This window comes from Empidonax traillii, unplaced genomic scaffold (assembly GCF_003031625.1).
Source record: "Empidonax traillii isolate 1590-97213 ecotype Southwest subspecies unplaced genomic scaffold, ASM303162v1 scaffold539:size425684, whole genome shotgun sequence".
Lineage (NCBI taxonomy): Eukaryota > Metazoa > Chordata > Aves > Passeriformes > Tyrannidae > Empidonax > Empidonax traillii.
Genome location: NW_020955732.1, coordinates 237,577 through 258,230, shown reverse-complemented (window position 1 = coordinate 258,230; position 20,654 = coordinate 237,577). Strand labels below are relative to the sequence as shown.

The window sequence follows — 20,654 nt, the reverse complement described above, 5'->3', positions numbered from 1 at the left end:
TGTCATATGGTTTTGAGACTAATGACCAGAGATCATCTTCACTGATTCTGGTATATTTTTTACAAATACATATTAAGAACAGCTCTACTCAAGTGCTTACAGACGCAAAGATGTAAAATAAAGGCAGATGATCTAAGAGTCAGGCCTGTAATCAATAAAGTCAATCATATTTACTACTTCCTCTTAATACATATATTCCTCATGCCCCTTTCCTCAGGATGAAAATATATATATATTCATTATCATTGAGATGCAAGGGACATATTCAGCAAAAGTATAGGATTTGAGAAAGTACATTCAGGTGTGGGAGATTACATTTTAAAGGTGGGGCAGGTAAACTATTATTACCAAAAAGGTTAAATATCTAATTAGGTTTTATGTTGTGCTTTTTGTTTTCAGAAATTTAAACCATGAGAAGCATTGCTGAATAAGGCTCAAAATGTATGTTCTGTCAATGCTATCATTATTTTTATGGCTTTTGGAAGAAATTATTGGTTTTCTCACCATGATCACTAATATAACATTAATATTCATTATAGTTAAATGCAAATATCTTCATAAGTAATTTTATTAGATTTAATGTTCCAATTTATGATGTTAAGGCAATTCTCCTATATAGTTGTTGTGGATTGACCTTGGCTGGCTGGCAGGTGCCCACCAAGCTTGTCTCCTGCTCCCCCTCCTTATCAAGATGGTGGCAGAAAACAAGATGAAAAAGCTCATGGGTCAAAGCAAGGACAGTGGGATTGCTCACCAATTAGGCAAAATAGACTCACCTTGGAGAACATTAATTTATTTAAAATTAAAAATACAGTGGGATGTGATAAACATCACTAAAAAACTTTTTCTGAAGTCTAACTCTTCTACATGGCCAGTAAATTGCAAAGTTTGATGTCACATCCTAATATTCTTATTATTTCCTGGACTGTAGGTAGCTTAAATCTCTCAGAAATAATAAGATTGTTCCTTTTTCTTTCTTTTGTTTGGTATGGTTTGGGTGCTTTTGGTTTTGTTTTGTTTAAATTTCCATTTATTTTCTGGCTCAAAAATATGCAGGTTATATATATAGAGGTTGCTTAAATTTTGTCGTATTTAGAATTTATTGCAAAAAAATGTAATTTTGTGAGATGAAACACAAATAGGTATGACATAAACTTCCAAAAACTTACTTATTTGTGAGGTAAACTTAAAACAATTTCCTTTTCATGGATTGAAGTGATAGGAGGAAATTTCAACATGAAAATCCTTATACTTTCTGTTTACTGTAATAGGGCTAGAATTTCAGCCTTGAATTTTAATTACTATAATAATAAGGAGAATTATTCAAAACAATTTGTTTCTTATTTTTGAAGTACACTTGGGCCAACCAGACATGTAGTTGTATATTTTAAAAATATAGTAGGATGAAAAGCTTGGGGGAAAATGCAACTTTCAGAGTTAGTTTATCTGTTAATATGAATGCCAAAATTTCATATTCATAACTTTTTGTTATTCATCATTTAGACACAGGGCAAACTTATTTGTATTTTTTTTTATTCAGAATGAAGTTAACCTTAGTAGATTTGAACTTTTTAGTATATGACATTATCTAAAAACTCTCCAGATTTTTGTAAAACCTTAGTGTCACAACTGCAATGTCCGTGTAATATTACTACACTTATTACAGGAGTATACATTCAGCCATAGTCCCCTTATTCTCATGATGTATATAACAAAAGATCTCACATGTATAAATGTTTATATAAACAGTTTATATGTTTGAAGATTTTAATTAAGGGTTTTTTCTATAAGAAGCACACTTTTTCTTGTTATATCAAACACATCAGTACATAAAGAACACAATTCATTTGTCCATCCTCAAGTGTCTATCACTGTATGAGATGCTCAGGTATTCAAGATGTCCATGCAAGGCTAACAGGTATGACATGGGAAAATTCATATCCTTCTAGAGAGGCACTTACAAGTCAGGCAAGGTGCAAAGACACCTTATATGACAGAAAATATCTGAGTGTGGACATGTAAAAAGCCCAAAGAAAGATACACTATAAGCTGACACACTACTTACTTTTCCTCTAAAAGTTCATTTACATAAATACAACCTTCTATTAGCACAGTAACACATCTCCTTTATCAGAGTTTCTAATTCAGCTCAGTATGGCTCAGACTTTTCCAGTATCTTCTAAATAACATTAAACAGTAGTTGAACTCTCAGATTGTATACATTTCTAGCAAATTAATTCCACTGACACACTACATTTTTCTAAGGCATTTCTTTCTATAAATTTTTAGGCATCTTCTTATATGTCTGGAGGCTTTCCAGTATTCACTTCAATTGCCTTTTTGCACAATATATTGTGATGCCAAGATACATCACCCTCTAAATTAAATAGTCTTTGCCCTTGGAACTGTTTTGCCATGATAACAAGAAACCAACAGCTGAAGTACTCTACTTCTCAAACAAAACAGGTGCTTATGCACCTTTCTACTACTGTTGAGAGAAAGTACTGAAGGAACCCTTTAAAATCTTTAAAATGTATCATAGCATAGAATGCATGAAATACAGGATTTATCCAATATGTTTAGCCAAAACATAATATTGGACTTCAAACTACTTTGTTTGGTTATAAGGATATAGATTTCCTATAATGTTTAAGGTCACAAATGCAAATTTTTTTTTGTTATTTTGTTACTTTTATCTCCTGGATGTTCCCCTGGCCCACATCATTACAAAGGTGCTAGAATTCTTCAGTGAATGTTGCACAATGATGTTACAGTTGGGACGTATAGAATTTGTTAGTTTTCTTTTTATTTTTTAATTTTCTGAAGTTTGAACGTTTGTCATATTTTGTTCATGTTTTACGTCATGTTTAAGTAAGAAGAATTAAAATATCAAAAAACTCTTGAGGAATTATGCTGTTATAGAAGTAATTTTCAAGGACCTGAAATTTATTGCTTTAAGGACTACACAATAATAGCAAAGCTGAGATCTTACTCTCCAAATTCATACATAGGGCTCTGTCTAGAGAATCTGTATAAATAAATGTGCACTTTTGATACTTAACCACTTCTTCGTGTAGCCCTTTACTTCTTGTGCTGTATCAAGCCTCATATGCACTTTGAATTAATTAATAAAATTAACCTATTCTTTAAAGACTTTAGGAAGTAAGTAAACAGTCAAACAGGGTAAACTAGAGTATGTTTCTCCAGCTTAAATTTCTGAGGCCAAAAAAATTGATAGGATTATTTAATAAGTAACATTCTTAGCCTTTATTTAAATCAGAATTCTTTTCTGGTAATTAATTTACTCTTAGTTTATGTTCAACTTATTTTTAACAAATGCTAACTGAAACTCTTAATTTTCAAAGAACAGTGTTTTTCAGACATTGCTTTGAACAACAAATCTAAAAGTATTTCTTAATTTTTATCATTGCTGTGTCTTTTTCAACAGTGAGTGTTACCATTTTAGAAAAATTACTTAAAATGTTTTGAGAGAGATTTCCAAAGATATGAGCAGAGTTGGAATTATTTTTCATGAATGACAAGATAATAATAGAAGCATTTTTTTTGCCTTCTTTTCTATTGTTCAGTTAAAAAAAAAATAAAAAAAGTGTATCCTGTTTCTTTAAAGCTTATACTTCTATATTTGTTTCCTAATGACAGTTGGAACAACAGCAGGAGCAAAAATGAAAACCGTATATTTGGCATTTTCCTTTGGCAGAAAATGAGAAATAGATCATCCTACTATACCAGAGGGTTGTCTAAAATTGTCCAATAGTGATAAATTCCAAACTTTTAGTATGAACATATGAATAATTATCTTATCTTATGATTCTGCTTTTTATTGTTTTAATTTTATCTTTCAAACCTAAATCAAGCTGATTGATAATTCATTCAAAATATGGCTCACATAAATATGAAACATTCATTGGACTGTGCTATTTGACTTTAAAATTAAATTTTAATGCTTTTCACTATTCTGTGTACTTAGAAATGACATATTTGTATACATATCGAACAAACCAAAAGGAGGAGAAGGAAAATGTCTTAATTTTTAAGATGGTAAAGTGAAATTTGACGTGATGTCTAGGCACTATAGCTGAAAATTAAAATCTGACTTGGCAACAAGCTGTTTCTCTGACTGAGTAACAGATTGTGGCAGCTCTGTTAACTCTGAAGTCATCATTAAGGGATTTTTTTTTTTGCATGTCTTCCTCCACACAAGAAACAAAACTGTGTTTAATAATGTGTTCACTGCCTTACTGTGTATGTATTTAAATTACTTAAACACATGATTAGTTATAGAGCTATTTTACATAATCATCAGCTACCACTAGAAATGGTACTTCATAGTCTCAAAAATTTTATTGTTCTAATGTTTACACTTAATTCTACATTTCCTCTAATTTCAGATTCCAACCACTCTTTACCCATTCTTATTATCTATATACATTATCAGAAAGTTCTTCTTTATTGAACTATTCTAAGATCAGTGTCATATCACTTCTTCAGCTTTACTACATAAACAAAATGAACTGTTATTTCTTAAGATTATTTATTCATTTATTTCTTAATATTTGGCCTTAATTAGCTTGCTGAAGAAGGGCTATTTGGATATGGCAAGTACATTCAAAGTAGAGAATGCAGAAACCTGTTATCATCAGCAATCCAAGGAATGAAAAGCAATGGGGAAAAAGACAACCTATATTTGCTTACCTGAGAAATGTTTCAGGCGTGGGACAGTCATTATAAAACAAATTGTTGGATTTTATTTTTTCTTTTATTCTTGTGATTATAATTTTTTCTCTCTTTTTTTAAAAACAGCATCAGCACCTTTTGTTTTACATTATTATTGTCATATGATATATTATTATTGCTATTTCCTTCTTATCTTTATTTAATTTCTACCAGGTATGGTTATTAGGCTCATTTTCAAGTCATTAGTGGGAGCTAGAAGGAAAATAAATTCCTGGGAATGAGAAATCTAAATTATAATGTCACTACTGAAAAATAAGCAATTTTCTTTTTATAATTGCTTTTTAAGTAACTACAGTTATTGGATAACAGAAGTACCAAACACCTTCAATATTTCTTTAAAATAATGGACAGAATAATCCAAATGTTTTCAGTAAATTTGCTGTCGCTCAACAAAAACTGGAGGAACTAAAATTTTCCAGGACAAGCCCTTCTATTTCGCATAAACTTTATTTTGCCCGGTTGGAGCCTATTTCAGCCTGGGAGTTATGAGTTATTAATTTTGCATCTTATTAATTATAGCTGTACCTATACCAAATTATGAATAATACTGCTGTGATAAATGGTTGCCTTTTAAGGGCTATGAGGCAAAATAAATAACTTGTTTTATAAAGGAATATGAAAAAGGTTTTGCCTTCTTTCACAATTAATCACCCACAGAATTTGTGCATCAGTAAACTAGTTTTGTTATTATTTGTAGTCAATTTTCTATGTTCCCTCTTCCTCTGGATTTTGTCCATAATTACAGTGACTCTTAAGACTTGAAGAGGGAGAGAAGCACTAGGGAAAGAGCATAGGTTTGGATATTTTAAGGAATACTGGATTTGTGTATGTATTCTCTAATACTGGTGATATCTTCTGACATTGTTTCTATATTATGTTGCTTTTTAAGTGAAATAGGTCCTCCAAAACTTGTTTTAAAGCTCTAGTTTAAGCATCTGGCTCCATTCTTCTAGAAATTTTTAAAAAATATTTAAGAATCTGAAAGACAAAACAGCACTTCTATATTTGCACCTTTAGCAATGGCCTCTTTCTCTTTCAAATCCCTTTAAGCATGAGGTGTCTATAAAAGAAATGACAGAGTTAAAAAATTCTGAAATATTCAGGTTACTTTGAAATTTTACATAGAAGCAGGGAGAATTGCAAAGTTGGCAAATACTGTTATATTTGAAGCTACTATATCAGTGAAATGGATTAACCTGTAACAGTTGCAAACAGCTTTCATCAAAAGCCTTTGTAATTAACACATTTCCTATTTGTAATTTTAAAACTTTTAATCGAGGATCCTCAGTTCCATTTCCCTGATCTTCATATATTTTACTGTAGTTTTATACAGCAACAAATTGTCTCACTGCATTTTCTCACCTTTAAGAGAAGTTCCTTCAAGCATACCCTGGGGTTTTTTGTTTGTTTTGTTTTGTGGGGTTTTTGTTTGGTTGGTTGGTTGGTTGTTGTGGGATAAGACACATTTCCATTAGTACATACTTTTTTTTTTTTTTTTAAGTTATTTGATTGATCTGATTGTAAATTTAAGTCATCTTACAGGGAGTTAACATTTCATCTTGCATCTTAAAATTCATGCTCTTACCTTTTTTTTAAAATACTGAATGTATACATTTCTAGCATATTTAAGTAATAAGAAAATAGGCCTTATTAGTAGTGAAAAGAACATGCACACCTGGAGATATCACATTGCCATGTGCCCTACTGCTTATTCCAGGCAGAATGACCCTACAGGCATTCCTTACAGCTCTGGTGCTGCCTTTCTCCATTACTTGCAATAGCAATTATGCCAGCAGAAATATTAAGTGTAGGAGCGCCTAGCATGGAAAAAAACATTTCAAATGAAAAAGTAATTATGACAGGAAATTCACTTGCAGAGCTTGCCTATAGGTACCTCTTTAGGTGTCTCACATTTTTAAGCTTTTTTTTGTTTGTTTGCTTTCACAGTCTGTTTATCTAATAACAAGTAATCATTCTGAATTGCTTATAAGGTAATTTCGCCTCATACATTTCAAAAAGCAAATAGGATTTTCTGTGAGAAGAATGTAACTGATCATCCAGAAATAAATATAATAGATTTAGAAGCAATTTTTGTGTTTCCAGTTTTTCTAAATGAAAATTAATTCTTTTCTTCATTTTAATCAGTTCATATTAAGCATATGTAATGGTAATGATCAGATTAGTATTAATGGAATTTTTAATTGCAAATCAAAATTAAATCTGGAGAAGTGCCTCAGAACTTTCTTTCCCCCACCCACTATATAAACCAATATTGTTTAACCATGTATGTGGTCTACTGTGATATATTGTGATATTAGTTAGATCCTTTTAAGTTTTTCCCTTTCTGTATATATAGATATCAATATCTATAGAGAACTGTCTTGTATTCTTCCTCAAAAATAAACCAACAAGCAACTCACCTCCTATCTAACAAATCCTAAAAAATTCTTCTGATGATTCAGATCTTTATATCCAGACAAGCTAATTTTATCCAAATATATATATGTAAATATTAGCCTCCCACAGTCATCCAAACTCCCCATAAATTCATTGGAAGAAGTAATCCTTCTTCCAATTCCTTCTTCCAGGCAGTTTGCTCCACCTTTACACAAGTGGATGTGTCTATCTGGACTTCAGCAAAGCCTTTGACACCGTCTCCCACAGCATATTCCTGAAAAAGCTGGCAGCCCATGGCTTGGACAGGGGCACTCTCTCCTGGGTTAAGAACTGGCTGGAGGGCCGGGCCCAGAGAGTGCTGGTGAACGGGGCTGCATCCAGCTGGCGGCCGGTCCCCAGTGGTGTCCCCCAGGGATCAGTGCTGGGCCCAGTCCTGTTTAACATCTTTATTGATGATCTGGATGAGGGGATTGACTCCACCATTTGCAAAGTTGCAGATGACAACAAGCTAGGGGGGGAGTGTCAATCAGCTGGAAGGCAGGAGGGCTCTGTAGAGGGACCTGGACAGACTGGAGAGTTGGGCTGATTCCAACGGGATGAAGTTCAACAAGGCCAAGTGCCGGGTCCTGCACTTTGGCCACAACAACCCCCTGCAGCGCTACAGGCTGGGCACAGAGTGGCTGGAGAGCAGCCAGGCAGAAAGGGACCTGGGGGTGCTGATCAACAGGAGGTTGAACATGAGCCAGCAGTGTGCCCAGGTGGCCAAGAAGGCCAATGGCATCCTGGCCTGGATCAGGAACAGTGTGACCAGCAGGAGCAGAGAAGTGATCCTTCCCCTGTACTCTGCGTTGGTGAGGCCACACCTGGAGTGCTGTGTTCAGTTCTGGGCCCCTCAGTTTAGGAAGGATATTGAGGTGCTGGAGCGGGTCCAAAGAACAACCAGGCTGGTGAAGGGACTTGAACACAAGTCCTATGAGGAGAGGCTGAGGGAGCTGGGGTTGTTTAGCCTGGAGAAGAGAAGGCTCAGGGGAGACCTCATCACTCTCTACAATTACTTGAAAGGAGGTTGTAGCCAGGTGGGAGTTGGTCTCTTTTCCCAGGCAACTATCAGTAAGACAAGAGGGCATGGGCTTAAGCTCTGCCGGGGAAGGTTTAGGTTGGATATTAGAAAGAAATTCTTTACAGAGAGGGTAATCAGGCATTGGAATGCGCAGCCCAGGGAAGTCGTGGATTCTCCATCCCTGGAGGTTTTTAAGATGAGACTGGATGTGGCACTGAGTGCCATAGTCCAGTAACCACAATGGTAGTGGATGAAAGGTTGGACTTGATGATCTCAGAAGTCCTTTCCAACCTGGCTGATTCTATTAGTTTAAGTAATGTGAATTATGTCAGTCTCACTTTAGTGCCTGGTAACATTTTCAAGATTATTCTGGGAATTATTGTAAAACATCTGAAGGACGATACAGTTGTCAGTCACAACCAGCACAGCTTTATGAGGGGAAAGTCCTGCTTGACTTAAGATATACTTAATTTCCTTTTATGACAAGGTAACCCAGCTAGTTGATCAAGGGAAGACAGTTGATGTCATCTTTTTGGATTTCAGTAAAACTGTCCAGCACACAGCTGGATAAACACATTATGGGATTGGTGATAGCAATTGGCTCATGAGTTAAGCACAGAGGGTAATAGTAATGGAGGAACATCAGACTGGTGACTCATCATTAGTGGGGTTCCACAGGGCTCCATCTTGGGCCCTGTGCTCTTCAACATCTTCATAAATGACTTGGATGCAGGACTCGAAGGGATACTAAGTTTGCGAATGATACAAAATTAGGAGACGTTAACTCCCTTGAGGGCAGATAGGCCCTGCAGAGAGACCTCAACAAATCTGAGAGATGGGCAATCACCAATCACATGAAGTTTGACAAGGGAAAATGATGGATTCTGCATCTGGGACAGGGCAACACTCTTTGTGTGTATAGGCTGGGAAATGAGACACTGGAAAGCAGTGCCATAGAAAGGGACCTGGGGGTCCCAGTTGATGGCAAGTTGAATATGAGTCAGCAGTGCCCTGGCACCCAGGAAGGCCAACTGTGTCCTACATCAGGCAAAGCATCTCCAGCCGGTCGAGGGAGGGGATTGTCCCTCTCTGCTCTTCACTGGTGCAGCCTCATCTTGAATAATGCATGAAGTTTTGGTCACTGCAATATAAGAAAGATATTAAGCTATTAGAGAGCATCCAAAGGAAGGCAATAAAGATGGTGATGGGCCTGGAGGGGAAGCCATATGAGGAGTGGCTGAGGTCACTTGGTCTGTTCAGCCTGGAGGAGACTGAGGGGAGACCTCATTGCAGTCTACAACTTCTTTGTGAGAGGAAGAGGAGAGGCAGGCACTGTGATGAACAGTGACAGGATCTGGGGAAATGGCCTGAAGTTGTGTCAGGGGAGGTTTACTTTAGACATTAGGAAAAAGTTCTTTACCCAGAAGGGTAGTTGGGCACTGATACAGGCTCCCCAGGGAAGTGGTCACAGCACCAAGTTCAGCACAGAATTCAAGAAGTGTTTGGATAATGCTTTCAGGGACATGGTGTGACTCTTGGGGCTGTCCTGTGCAGGGCCAGGAGCTGGATTTGTGGGTTCTTTTTAGCTCAGGAGATTTTACAACAGAAAAAAATGTCCCTTTCTGTCCATTGACTCTGGAAGGAGCCATGAATAGACCAGGTGCTAACCGTTTACAGTTTTGGTTTTCAGTAATGGTAAAATTAATGTTTTATGAGTCAGATACAACAAATTTAAGTTAGACCTCTTAACTCTCAGCCATTTAAAAGTCTTTCCAAAACATTTTATGTGTTAGCATAGAATAACAATTATCATGGAAATGAAGATAACAAGATTTTTTTTTATAATAGTGTATAATATATCTTCACAATGTATTTCCCACAAGAAAGTTTTCTTTTGGTATTTCTTATATGCGTAACCAGAAACTTAAATCTTTCATTTATGGTTGATATCCAATTACCTTTTCTTCCTAACTTACTTTATTATTAAAGAGGTGAACATTCATATTTGTTTTTAAATTGTAATGTAAAAGAGTTTGTGAGTCTAAGCAAATGGAGCATACTTAAATAATACATTGCTATATTTTCTCATGGAATAAATTACATTAAAAGTCTTGTTGTTATTTTTTCTTGCCAGAACCAGCTCTCCTTATGTGCTGCTTTTTTTTTTTTTTTGCTTTTCTTTGGCTTTATTAGTCTTGATTTCATAATTAAATTTTGCACTGATATAAACTAGGAATACTAGAAGGTACATCAGGAGCAGATGCAAATGTAAAATATTTTGTCTGCAGCATACTACCTAAAATTCTTGTTATTATTGAAACTGTAGACAACCAAGGGATCAGATGCAACCAGCATGGATTTAGGAGGGGCAGATCATAGAATCATAGAATCATAAAATTACTGGGTTGGAAGAGACCTCCAAGATCATCAAGTCCAACCCTTGATCCAACCCCACTGTGATTACTGGTCCTGCCTAACCAACCTGATCTCCTTTATGACCATGTGACCCACCTTGTGGATTCAGGAAAGGCTGTGGATTTTGTCTACCTGGACTTCAGTAAAGCCTTCAGTACTGTCTCCCATGACATTCTTGTAGAAAAGCTGGCAGCCCACGGCTCGGACAGGTGCACTCTGTGCTGAGTTAAGAACTGGCCGGCTGGCCTGGTCTAGAGAGTGATGGTGAATGGCGCTGTACCCAGTTGTCAGCCAGCCCACAAGCGGTGTCTGTTAGGGGTTAGTGGTGGGCCCAGTCCTTTTTTGATGATCTGAATGTGAGGGAGTGCACTCTCAGCAAACTCGTGGCTCCCAAGTAGGAGTGCTGGTCTGATGGAGGGTAGGAAGGTTCTGCAGAAGGATCTGGAAAGGCTGAGGCCAGTGGTATGAGGTTCAACAACACCTAGTGCTGGGTCCTGCACTTCAGTCACAACAACCCCATGCAGAGCTACATGCTGGGGGAAGAATGGCTGGAAAACTGCTCAGTGGAAAAGGGCCTGTGGACACTGCTCGACAGCTGTCTGGAAATGAACCAGCAGTGTGCCCAGGTGGCCAAGAAGGCCAATGGCATCCTTGATTTTATCAACAACAATGTGGCCAGTAGGACCAGGGAAGTGATTCTTTCCCCTGTGCTCAACAGTGGTGAGGCCACTCCTCAAGTTCTGTGTCCAGTTCTAAGCCCTTCACTATAAGACATCAAGATGCTGGAACATGTCCAGAGAAGGGCAATGGAATTGATGAAGTATCAGGAGAATAAGTCATATGAGGAGCAGCTGAGGGAGCTGGGGTTGCTTAGTCTGGAGAAAAGGAGGCTCACGGGAGACCTTATTGCTCTCTACAAATACCTGAAAGGAGATTGTAGCAAGGTGGGTGTTGGCCTCTTCTCCCAGGCTACTAATGACAGGATGTGAGGATATAGCCTTAATTTATGCTAAGGGAGGTTTATATCGGACATCAGAAGGAATTTCTTCAAAGAAAGGGTTATTAAACATTGGAATGGGCTGCCCAGGGAGGTTATGGGGTCACCATGCCTGGAGGTGTTCAAAAAATGACTGGATGTGACCCTTAGTCCACTCTGGTTGACACGGTGGTGATTGATCAAAGGTTCTACCTTGATGATCCTGCAGGACTTTCTCAACCTAAGTGATTCCATAATTCTGTGATTTTGTGAATGCAGGTAATGCATTACATTCATTCTTAAAATCTGGCAGGTGTGTAAATCATGGCATAAAAAGGCTGTATTACATCACAAACCCTCTTGACCTATGGTTAAAATAATTATACAGATATTTGTGTTAATAGTGGATATCCTAGGACCATTTAGCTTTTCTTTAGACTTCTTACTTTTTGATTTTTTAACAACACTCCTGTAAATATTAGCTCCATTTTAAAATATACAAGCAGTTTTAATCCTGGACTCAATTTAGCATAGTTTAAAAAACATAGTTATACAAATAGCAGAGATGGCAAAGTAAGTTCTGAAAAGTAAGATATGAATTTAGGGCAAAAGGCAATATGCTATCTTAAGTCAATGGGTATTTTGTTAAGAACAGTCTGTTCTTTGAGTTACAAGCTGAAGCTACATAGTGTATGGCTCACCTGCTCTAGTAGTGTAAGCTCCTCTCTGAAGTTTATTATAGTAGGCTTTTCCAATTCCAACAGAGAGAGATGAGATGGTCTGGTTTTCTTTTTTAATACTGAGAAAGCTTAAATAAGTAACTTAGCTTGGATGATGCTTTTTTAAAGGGCTATAATTTGATTGTAATGAATTCTGCCTCAATAATCACATAGAAATAAACTTAAGTGGATGAAAACCTTTGTTTTTTCATGTGTTGCTGACAAAATAGCAGCATATTACAGCTGATGCCGAAAGCTCAAATCTGACCCAAATGTTGTTTTTATCCACAAAACAGAAGAAAAATTAATTGCATTTTCATGCAATGGCTGAAGTTGTCTGAAAGTATACCCAGGGATATCTGTAAAAGTTAGTATAGAGATAAAATGAATAATTTTATGGGAAGTCACTGTGACTGCACATTCATATCAAGTTGTCTGCATAAAATTTTATATCAAATTACAAAAATGTACAATGTCCATATATATGTACCTACATATAATCTGCAACTACTTACCAATACGAAAACTCCTAAAACTCCTTGTCTTAAAAGTGTTCTTTTATACTAATCTAATTCCATTTTCATACTATGTTTTATTTTATAAAATTAGTTTCAGTTAATACTTTTTCAAAGAATAGTGAGAGATACATTTCTAATTTTCTTGTCAATTCATGATTAGGCATTGAGTGGAATCAGAGTTTAATATTAGTAATTTATTCAAGGACATTTCTGCTTTTGTGTTTCTGTGCACCAGCCTCCTCCATCTTTTTATGAGTTGGTAGTTCATACCTGCTATCTTGTTATTGTATAATTCAACAGATGAGAATGTTTTACTATACTTTCAGTACTACGCTGTGTAATTTTTATATAGCTATATAGCAAAAGAAGAGGATTTATTGCGTCAATAATGAACAATTATCGCCAGTTAGAGGTGACTGGCATCTTCAGTATATGATACCTCTAGAACATTGTGGCAGTGACTTGCCCTTGGGTATTAGAAAATATAGAATTTGCTTCACTTCTGCTCTTTCTAGGTAACTTCGTAAATTCAAATATAACTAACTGAAATAATTATTGCCTCACTACTTGATTTATGATAGCCAAATAATTTTTTTGAAGACTAGGACAGATCAGATTACATGTGAATATGTTTTGAAATAACTGAGTTAATTAATTTTGATAGGTCATAAAGCTTGCTTTTGAAGAATTTGAACTGGAAAGAGGCTATGATACTCTTACTGTTGGAGATGCCGGGAAAGTTGGTGATACCAGAACAGTGTTGTATGTGTAAGTACAGAACTTCAAAAAGTTTTCCTTGGAAATTTTTTGTCATGTTGTTTCTGCTAGGTCAGGATATATCTACTTAAATTTGTAATTTTAATTTATGTAATTTGCTTTTATAATGTAAACTTAAAATCCAAGTACTGTCAAAGAAAATTGTTTATTTCAAAATTCACTCCAGAACCTTAGTAGCATCTTTATAGACTTTAATATCAGTGACTAAAAACTGAAGATGAGACTTTCTTAAAAGAAAAAAAAAACAACTCCCTTTAAAAAACAAGTACTACTTCTATAATTTTATTTACAAACAATTAAGGCTTCAATTTCATAAAATAGCAAATACAACTTGTGTAAAATAAATAATTAATTGAATAATTTCAAAATTCTTATACTTAACATTGAATTTGTGTACAAAATTTTCATGAAAGGACATAGGCCACCTTTTGGTAAAGCTATACATGCTTTATGGATTAATATAATATATTGAAAGAGTAGGAGTTTACATAAATTTGAAAGAAAATTACAAACTAGGTAGCTACTCTTAATATAAAGGTCCTCCTTACTGTTTAGACTAATGAAAAGAATAAAATCCTGTACAGATAATTAATCTCATCTACCTTAACCACATCATTTTGGTTGCATATGCATATTTTCCTTCTTGCCTAATGAAAGCTTGTGTTTACAAGGTATTTTAGCTATAGCTTTTAGAGGGTTAAATTTTCATATGAATCCTAATCACCAAATACAAAATAAAATTGCAGGGTTAATAAATTAGCAGCAAGTGAATAAGAGAAACTAAGAGCATTTATTTCATAATAACATTACTTGACATTGCAAAAAACCCTATTGGATTGAGACAGTATTGAAACATTTGTTAAAAAGAATCCATCATCTTTTGTATTTTGAGGGAATTTTAATCCATATAAATAATTACAGTGTTTCTTTTACTTAATTATAACAAATGAGTGCACCTACACAATTTATTTTAAATTAATTAGAATATTTTTGGAGGCAAAAGTCTGAGAACAATAAATTCATTATATGTATTTGCTTATGAATTTATAAATTTGTAGATGGCTAATTTCTGAACTGTGATATCAAAGTACATAGAAAATCCATAGTTTAATTTGGCTTAAAAAGTAAGACTGGCAAATTATTGAACTATTAGTGCTATGCTTGTGTTTCTTGTTTTGCAATACCAAGTAGCTGCTAGTGAGTAAATTGAATTCCACGTTCTGAGTACCTGAAAAAGAAAAAAACAAACCAAACCAAACACCCCCCAAATAAACAAAACCAAAAAACCAAACAAAACCCAAAACAAACAAAAAACAAAACAAACCAAACAAATAAACAAAAACAAAACCAAAAACTTTTAAGAGCTTACACTTTAAGCTAATAAGAAAAGCACAAACTGGGAATTAATTTCCACACCCATCTTTATTTTGTCTCATATTTTGCAGACCAATTATATAATGTGATGATCTCTCTGGTCATGTTAATTTAACTACTTGTAACTATGACTTGTAACTATGCAGTTTTTCCTTTTCGAACTGGGATACATATTTGCTCACAGGGATCCCAAAACTCCTTCAGTCAAGTTTTTAAGTAGTAAATTTACTAACTCAAATTGTTTTTACACTATGCCTACTTCCTGCGTCAGAGTTTGCCAGTTTAAAATGATTTATCAAATAATTGCTAAATTTTAGGGTGTTTATCTTTTCATCTGAAGGCATTTAGCCTGCGCTACCTATTCCACATGTATTTTCCGTGGCTGCCAAAAAAATAAAATAAAATCAAATCTAAAATATTATTTTCTCATACTGATTGTTGTTTTTGTTACCTTAAGAAGACAGCACTCCATAATAACATCACCTCCTATAATTTTTTTTCACTTTAATAACACTTTAAAGATCCTGTAGCATACATCCACTTCTAAATCTATCAATGGCATTTCTGGAACTAGTACAATGTTTTGACCAGAGAAAGGCAATACTTTATGCCATTTCTTCAGTATGATTTTTTACTAAAACAGCAACTGCTTTATCCCTATTACTCCTCAGCCTATCACTTATGATTACAGTACAGTGCTGGACCTATCATCCTTACTGTAAATTATATGTTTGATGAAAGTGAGGTCTATGCAATTAAATTTATTTGCCTTTTGGGCTACAATATTAGCATTGCTCTGAAAACCAATTGAGACAGTAAATTATTAATAACTAAAATATACAAGAAATACAGGAAGACCTAAATATGAAACTGCAGTCTCACAATAATTAGCAATGAATCTAAATTTCTATTGAGACATTGTTCTTGCTGTTATTAGACACTGCATTATGAAATACATTATATTTAAACAGCATCATGGAAATGCTCCCTTTTACTTGCTTTTGAGAAAGGTCTTCTGTGAATGCAAAGTAACATTCCTTATAAAACATTAAGACCACTTTTAGACTAAATTATCATGAGAAAGTTCATAACTAAATGTCAGAGTGATTTTCTTATCAACATTTTTTATTAGTTGGTTTTAATAACATCTGTTATATTTAATGAGGTTTGAGCAGCACCTTGCAGTTTCTTATTCTTCCCAGGGGAATGAAGGAACTTATAGCAAAGACTTTTCTGGCTAGATTTAGTTTCTAAATTTCTCAGGATATCTTAAGAAATAATATAGCTTTTACTATGCTCTTCAAACTTCTGTTAGCAGACTAAATGTCAGCAGTTCTGCTGAAATTCTGAAAAACATTACTATAGAATCTCATGCATTTGATTTGAAAAGTTCAGAATTTACAATTTAGTTTGAACAAAATATGCTGAAATAAATAGCTTTCTAAATTCAAAGCTAATTCTAAGTGATTTGAACCTTTCAATTGTTGTGTCTGAACACACAAGCCTCAGGCCCATGCAAAATTTTTCAGTTCTCAGGCGTTAGAGCCCTGAAGGCAGTATCTGCTTCTGAGTGCTTTGTAAACTTATGGCAACATTGCAAACAAACATTGTGTTGTAAACAAATTCAAACTTTACAGTCATGTCAGGATGTTTATAAGCCAGACATCCTATGAATCTTGGAACTGGGTGAAGACAGGTCAGTTAATAAGGGACCTTTAAATACTTTATGGAAAGACTGGGGGAGTTGAGGATCATAATATGTAAATCGTCCGTCCTAGCACAAGCTTTCTTATAATGTCCAAAATCTCATCCATCAGTAATTATTTATGTAACCTCAAAGCTGTAGCACTACAGCTAGAGAGGAATAAGAAGGAATACTAATGTTTAAAAAGGAGAAAAAAATAAAGTGTAGATGCTCCATGTCAAATTTATTTTTGGAGGAAATTGGGAAAAGATTTAGAAAAAGTATTTTAAGTTCTTGTAAAATAGCATGGAAATGGTACAAAAACCAATATACTTTGATGAAAAGCAAATTATTTCAAATCAATTTAATGCATTTTTCTGACTGTCTAGTTGGCATATTGATTAAGGATCTGTTGGATTTTAGTTTATTAAAGCAGTCTAATTTTATTCATAGTAAAATTTTTAGAAAATCTAATCATCAACAGTTTAATTATTTAAAGGAGGATATGTCCATCAATTTTATAATTTTTAACAATTGCTTCATCTGTAATCCTTAATTGTTTAAAATTTGATAGTCTTATTTCATGGATTATGTATGCTGAGATGGTTAGCTCTGGAAATACAGTAATAAAACTTACTTATTAATAGCCTAAATAGGTTTATACTGTAAAATTTTGGAAGTTATTTCTCATATTTAACAGAGTTTTTCCAGAAGCTGGTGGCTATCCTTACAAAATAATTTGGTAATGATCATCATGTACAAGATGAAGTTTATCAGTCAGGATGTTTCCTGAATTGCCCTGTTTCATCTTTTTAAATTCTTGTATAATAAACTAACATTTTGTTTTAGAAAGTCTGCTTTGCCTTCAAATGCTATGATTTATATTTTTCTTGCAGCAGTTACATTAAAACTTATTTTTTCCCTAAATTATTCCCCTTAAGACATGAGTTTTATAACTTTTCCTATATAGAAAACTTGTAGGTTTTTTTCTCTGATACAAAGATGGAATTGTACATTAGTGATTCAAACCCAGCTTCTTATGTCAGCTATTTCAGTGCACAAAAATCATTCATGGTAGTAAAATACATTTTAGTAAACCCTTATAATTTTCTTCTATTCACACAATGTTTGAAAACTTCCTGGGGGCTTGGAAAACAACCTACACTTTTATAAATGGTAAAATAACCAGTATTTCTGCTTCTGGAGACCATTCTTAATAACCTGGGTAAGCTTTCTTTTGGACAAGTAAGCAGAGAGCAAACTAGCACAAAAAATGTCTTTCTCTTAGAGTTCCCTTTTCTCACCTGTGAGTCTGTTCAGAGTACTGAGAAGCTTGGCTCGAGTTTGACTTCCACTTCTTCACCAGTTGCACCAATTCCCTCAACATTCTAACTTCCTTCGTGTAGAGATCACTTGGAATTGTTCATCTCTACGTGAAATGAGATTAGCACCATTCAATCTGTCTGAACGGCTGGTGTGCAAGTCTCTGTTCTTGAACATGAAAACAGTCTGATCTTAAGATGACTACAGACAGGGACAAAGTCAAGAGTCAGCAACAACATGTGTTGGCAGACAGGCCTCCATTCCCTAAACATTTGATCTACCCTATCTGCCATCCTCCTAGCTGAAGGATGTGGTTCTATATGCAGGGGTATTCTCAGGGAACCCCTAGTAAAAATAAACAAACAACAAAACACCAAAGAAGAAAACAAACAAAACCACACAAAAATCCCTCACTGGACACATAACTACCACCATTGTAAAAACTGATTCTGCTGATTCTGCCTTTTTTTTTTTTTTCTTTAGGTTGTGTTTTCTCCCTTTCCCTTCCCTCTCCTTCACAGCAATCTTGGCTTTCTTCCTATATCCCCTGTATGTGAATCTGGGGAACCAACTGAATGTATTTTGGCTGGTTCATATCTACCATCTATTAATAGACTATTGGTGTTTTGAAGGGACATGACATTAAGCTCAAAGATGACTCCTTAATTTGAGTTTTTTATCAAGTTGGTAGTTTTCATTAAGCCTATGGGAACTCATATATCTTTATTATCTCAGTCTTCTGAGAAAATTAATATGAATTGTCAATTCAAGTTATATTAGGGAGACAACTAAGAGTCAGAGGGATGGAGAGTGAATGTATAGTTACTCTTTCACTAGGAAAAAAGTTTTAAAAAATCCAACAAATACACCTGTTGGGTTTTTTTTTCATAATTAAAAGAATCTGACTGTGTGGCGTGTTTACACCTTATTCTGTTGTGGGGTTTTATTTGCCTTTTTTTATTTTTCATTTTTTTTACTTACATGATCCAGAGATATTTATATACATTGAAAGCATTTCATCCTACCCATAAAGACTTAGAATTTTAGAGTTCATCTTGTGTGCGTTCAGAAATTACCAGTGTAGGTCTCATGCATTAATCAGATTACTGAGTATAAACAAAGCCTATTATATAGTTGTTAATTGTTAAGGCAGTAGGCTTACACATCTGAATATGAAATTCTTGCAGAAAAACCATAGGTTTCCGGTTGTCTTTCGATAGATCTCCCCTATTGTCAAGAGATATCAGTGAATTTTTCTTCCTAACTAAACCCCCTCAAATCTTTGTAGCCAACTGCAGAATACAAAGATGGCTTAACAGTTACAACCTGGCACTTGAGTTCAGTTTTTGAACTGGTCAGAAATTGATGGCTATTGGTGCAGTTTCACAATGATCCCCAAAATGTTTATGTAATCTTTACCTTTTCTTTATATTTCTATCTCTGCAGGCATCTCCTAAACTACTTTTGTTTGTTACTCACTGTCTGATCAGGTATCTTTCCTTTATAGGCTACCTCTGTTGATTATTTAAATTAATATCACAATGTTATCAACAGTCATTATTTCATCAGCCAGAGTATGTTCAGTTTTCTGGTTGTAACCTAGCAGTCTTTGAACCTGTACAGTTCCTAATTAGTTTGGCAAGCAACTCAATTTTCAGACTAAGGAATTGCTTTGTTTTCATTCTTACTATTAACACAGGTCAAACAGTACAACATAATTACATATCAGTGTGACTTAATTTCCATATTTATCCAGGCTAAGTACTGTTTGTGTGTTTGCATATGCTAAGCTATGAAAAATTTAATTTTTTCACCTCCTTTTCTGAACCTATAGTGTCATTATAATCAACTACTTACTACCAGATCATAACCAGAAATCTTGTAGACCATATCAGAGCACACTCAGACATTGCAGCAGCAGTTCCAGTGCAGTAGTAAGACCCTAGTCCATTCCACTCATATGGGGATTGTTTTTGTTAATTTTATTTTCAATATATAAGAGTAAGAAGCCAAATTATTTTAGATGTGGAATATACAGCTTCTTGTTCACAATTTTGATGGAGACAATTTCTACAATTTGCTTTAGCCTCTCAGGTTATTATGTCTTTGCATTAAGTTTTAATAATAATAACATCTGGTTACTTATATTTAAACAGTATGTTTGTGGAATAATTCAAATACTGTTTTCTGTTTTCTTTATAATTTCTTCCTTGAGAAATTCTGCTTCTAGGATATATTACCTCAGTTTGGCACAGTGTTTTACTTATCTAACACGTATTTGTTTAGCATAGTCAAAGATGAGGGTTGGAACAAAGGCAGAGACATTTTTGCTTTTTATATCTGGTAAGAGTTTAGATGGTGAAATTCTGCAGCCACTTTTTATGTGTAACTTTTCCCACTACGTTTTGTAAAACTGTAAAGCCATCACCAAGATCTGCACGGTTGTCCAGATGCAGTACTAGAACCTGACTATGCGCTATGATTGTTTTCACTATTAAGAAGCAGTCTTTTTCTTAATGATTTTTTTTTTTGACACAGAACTTTTTGATACCAGTATTATAGACGTACAAAATATATTACTGAGAAGTGCTAAGATTTTATGGTAGGATTCACCAGCTTACCTTTTTTACAAGAAATAGCAGTTTCCTCTGAAATT

The 20,654-nt window shown here is 34.7% G+C and overlaps 1 protein-coding gene across 1 annotated transcript in view; it reads left to right on the top strand.

Moving 5' to 3' along the window:
* LOC114064379 (CUB and sushi domain-containing protein 1) overlaps positions 1–20,654 on the top strand; it is a gene marked incomplete at both ends in the record, with an annotated part of 349,288 nt that overhangs the window by 99,940 nt on the left and 228,694 nt on the right. Inside the window, one exon of the mRNA XM_027897375.1 lies at positions 13,505–13,608. Within this exon, the coding sequence (XP_027753176.1) occupies positions 13,505–13,608 (104 nt within the window). The remainder of the gene's footprint in view (positions 1–13,504; positions 13,609–20,654) is intronic.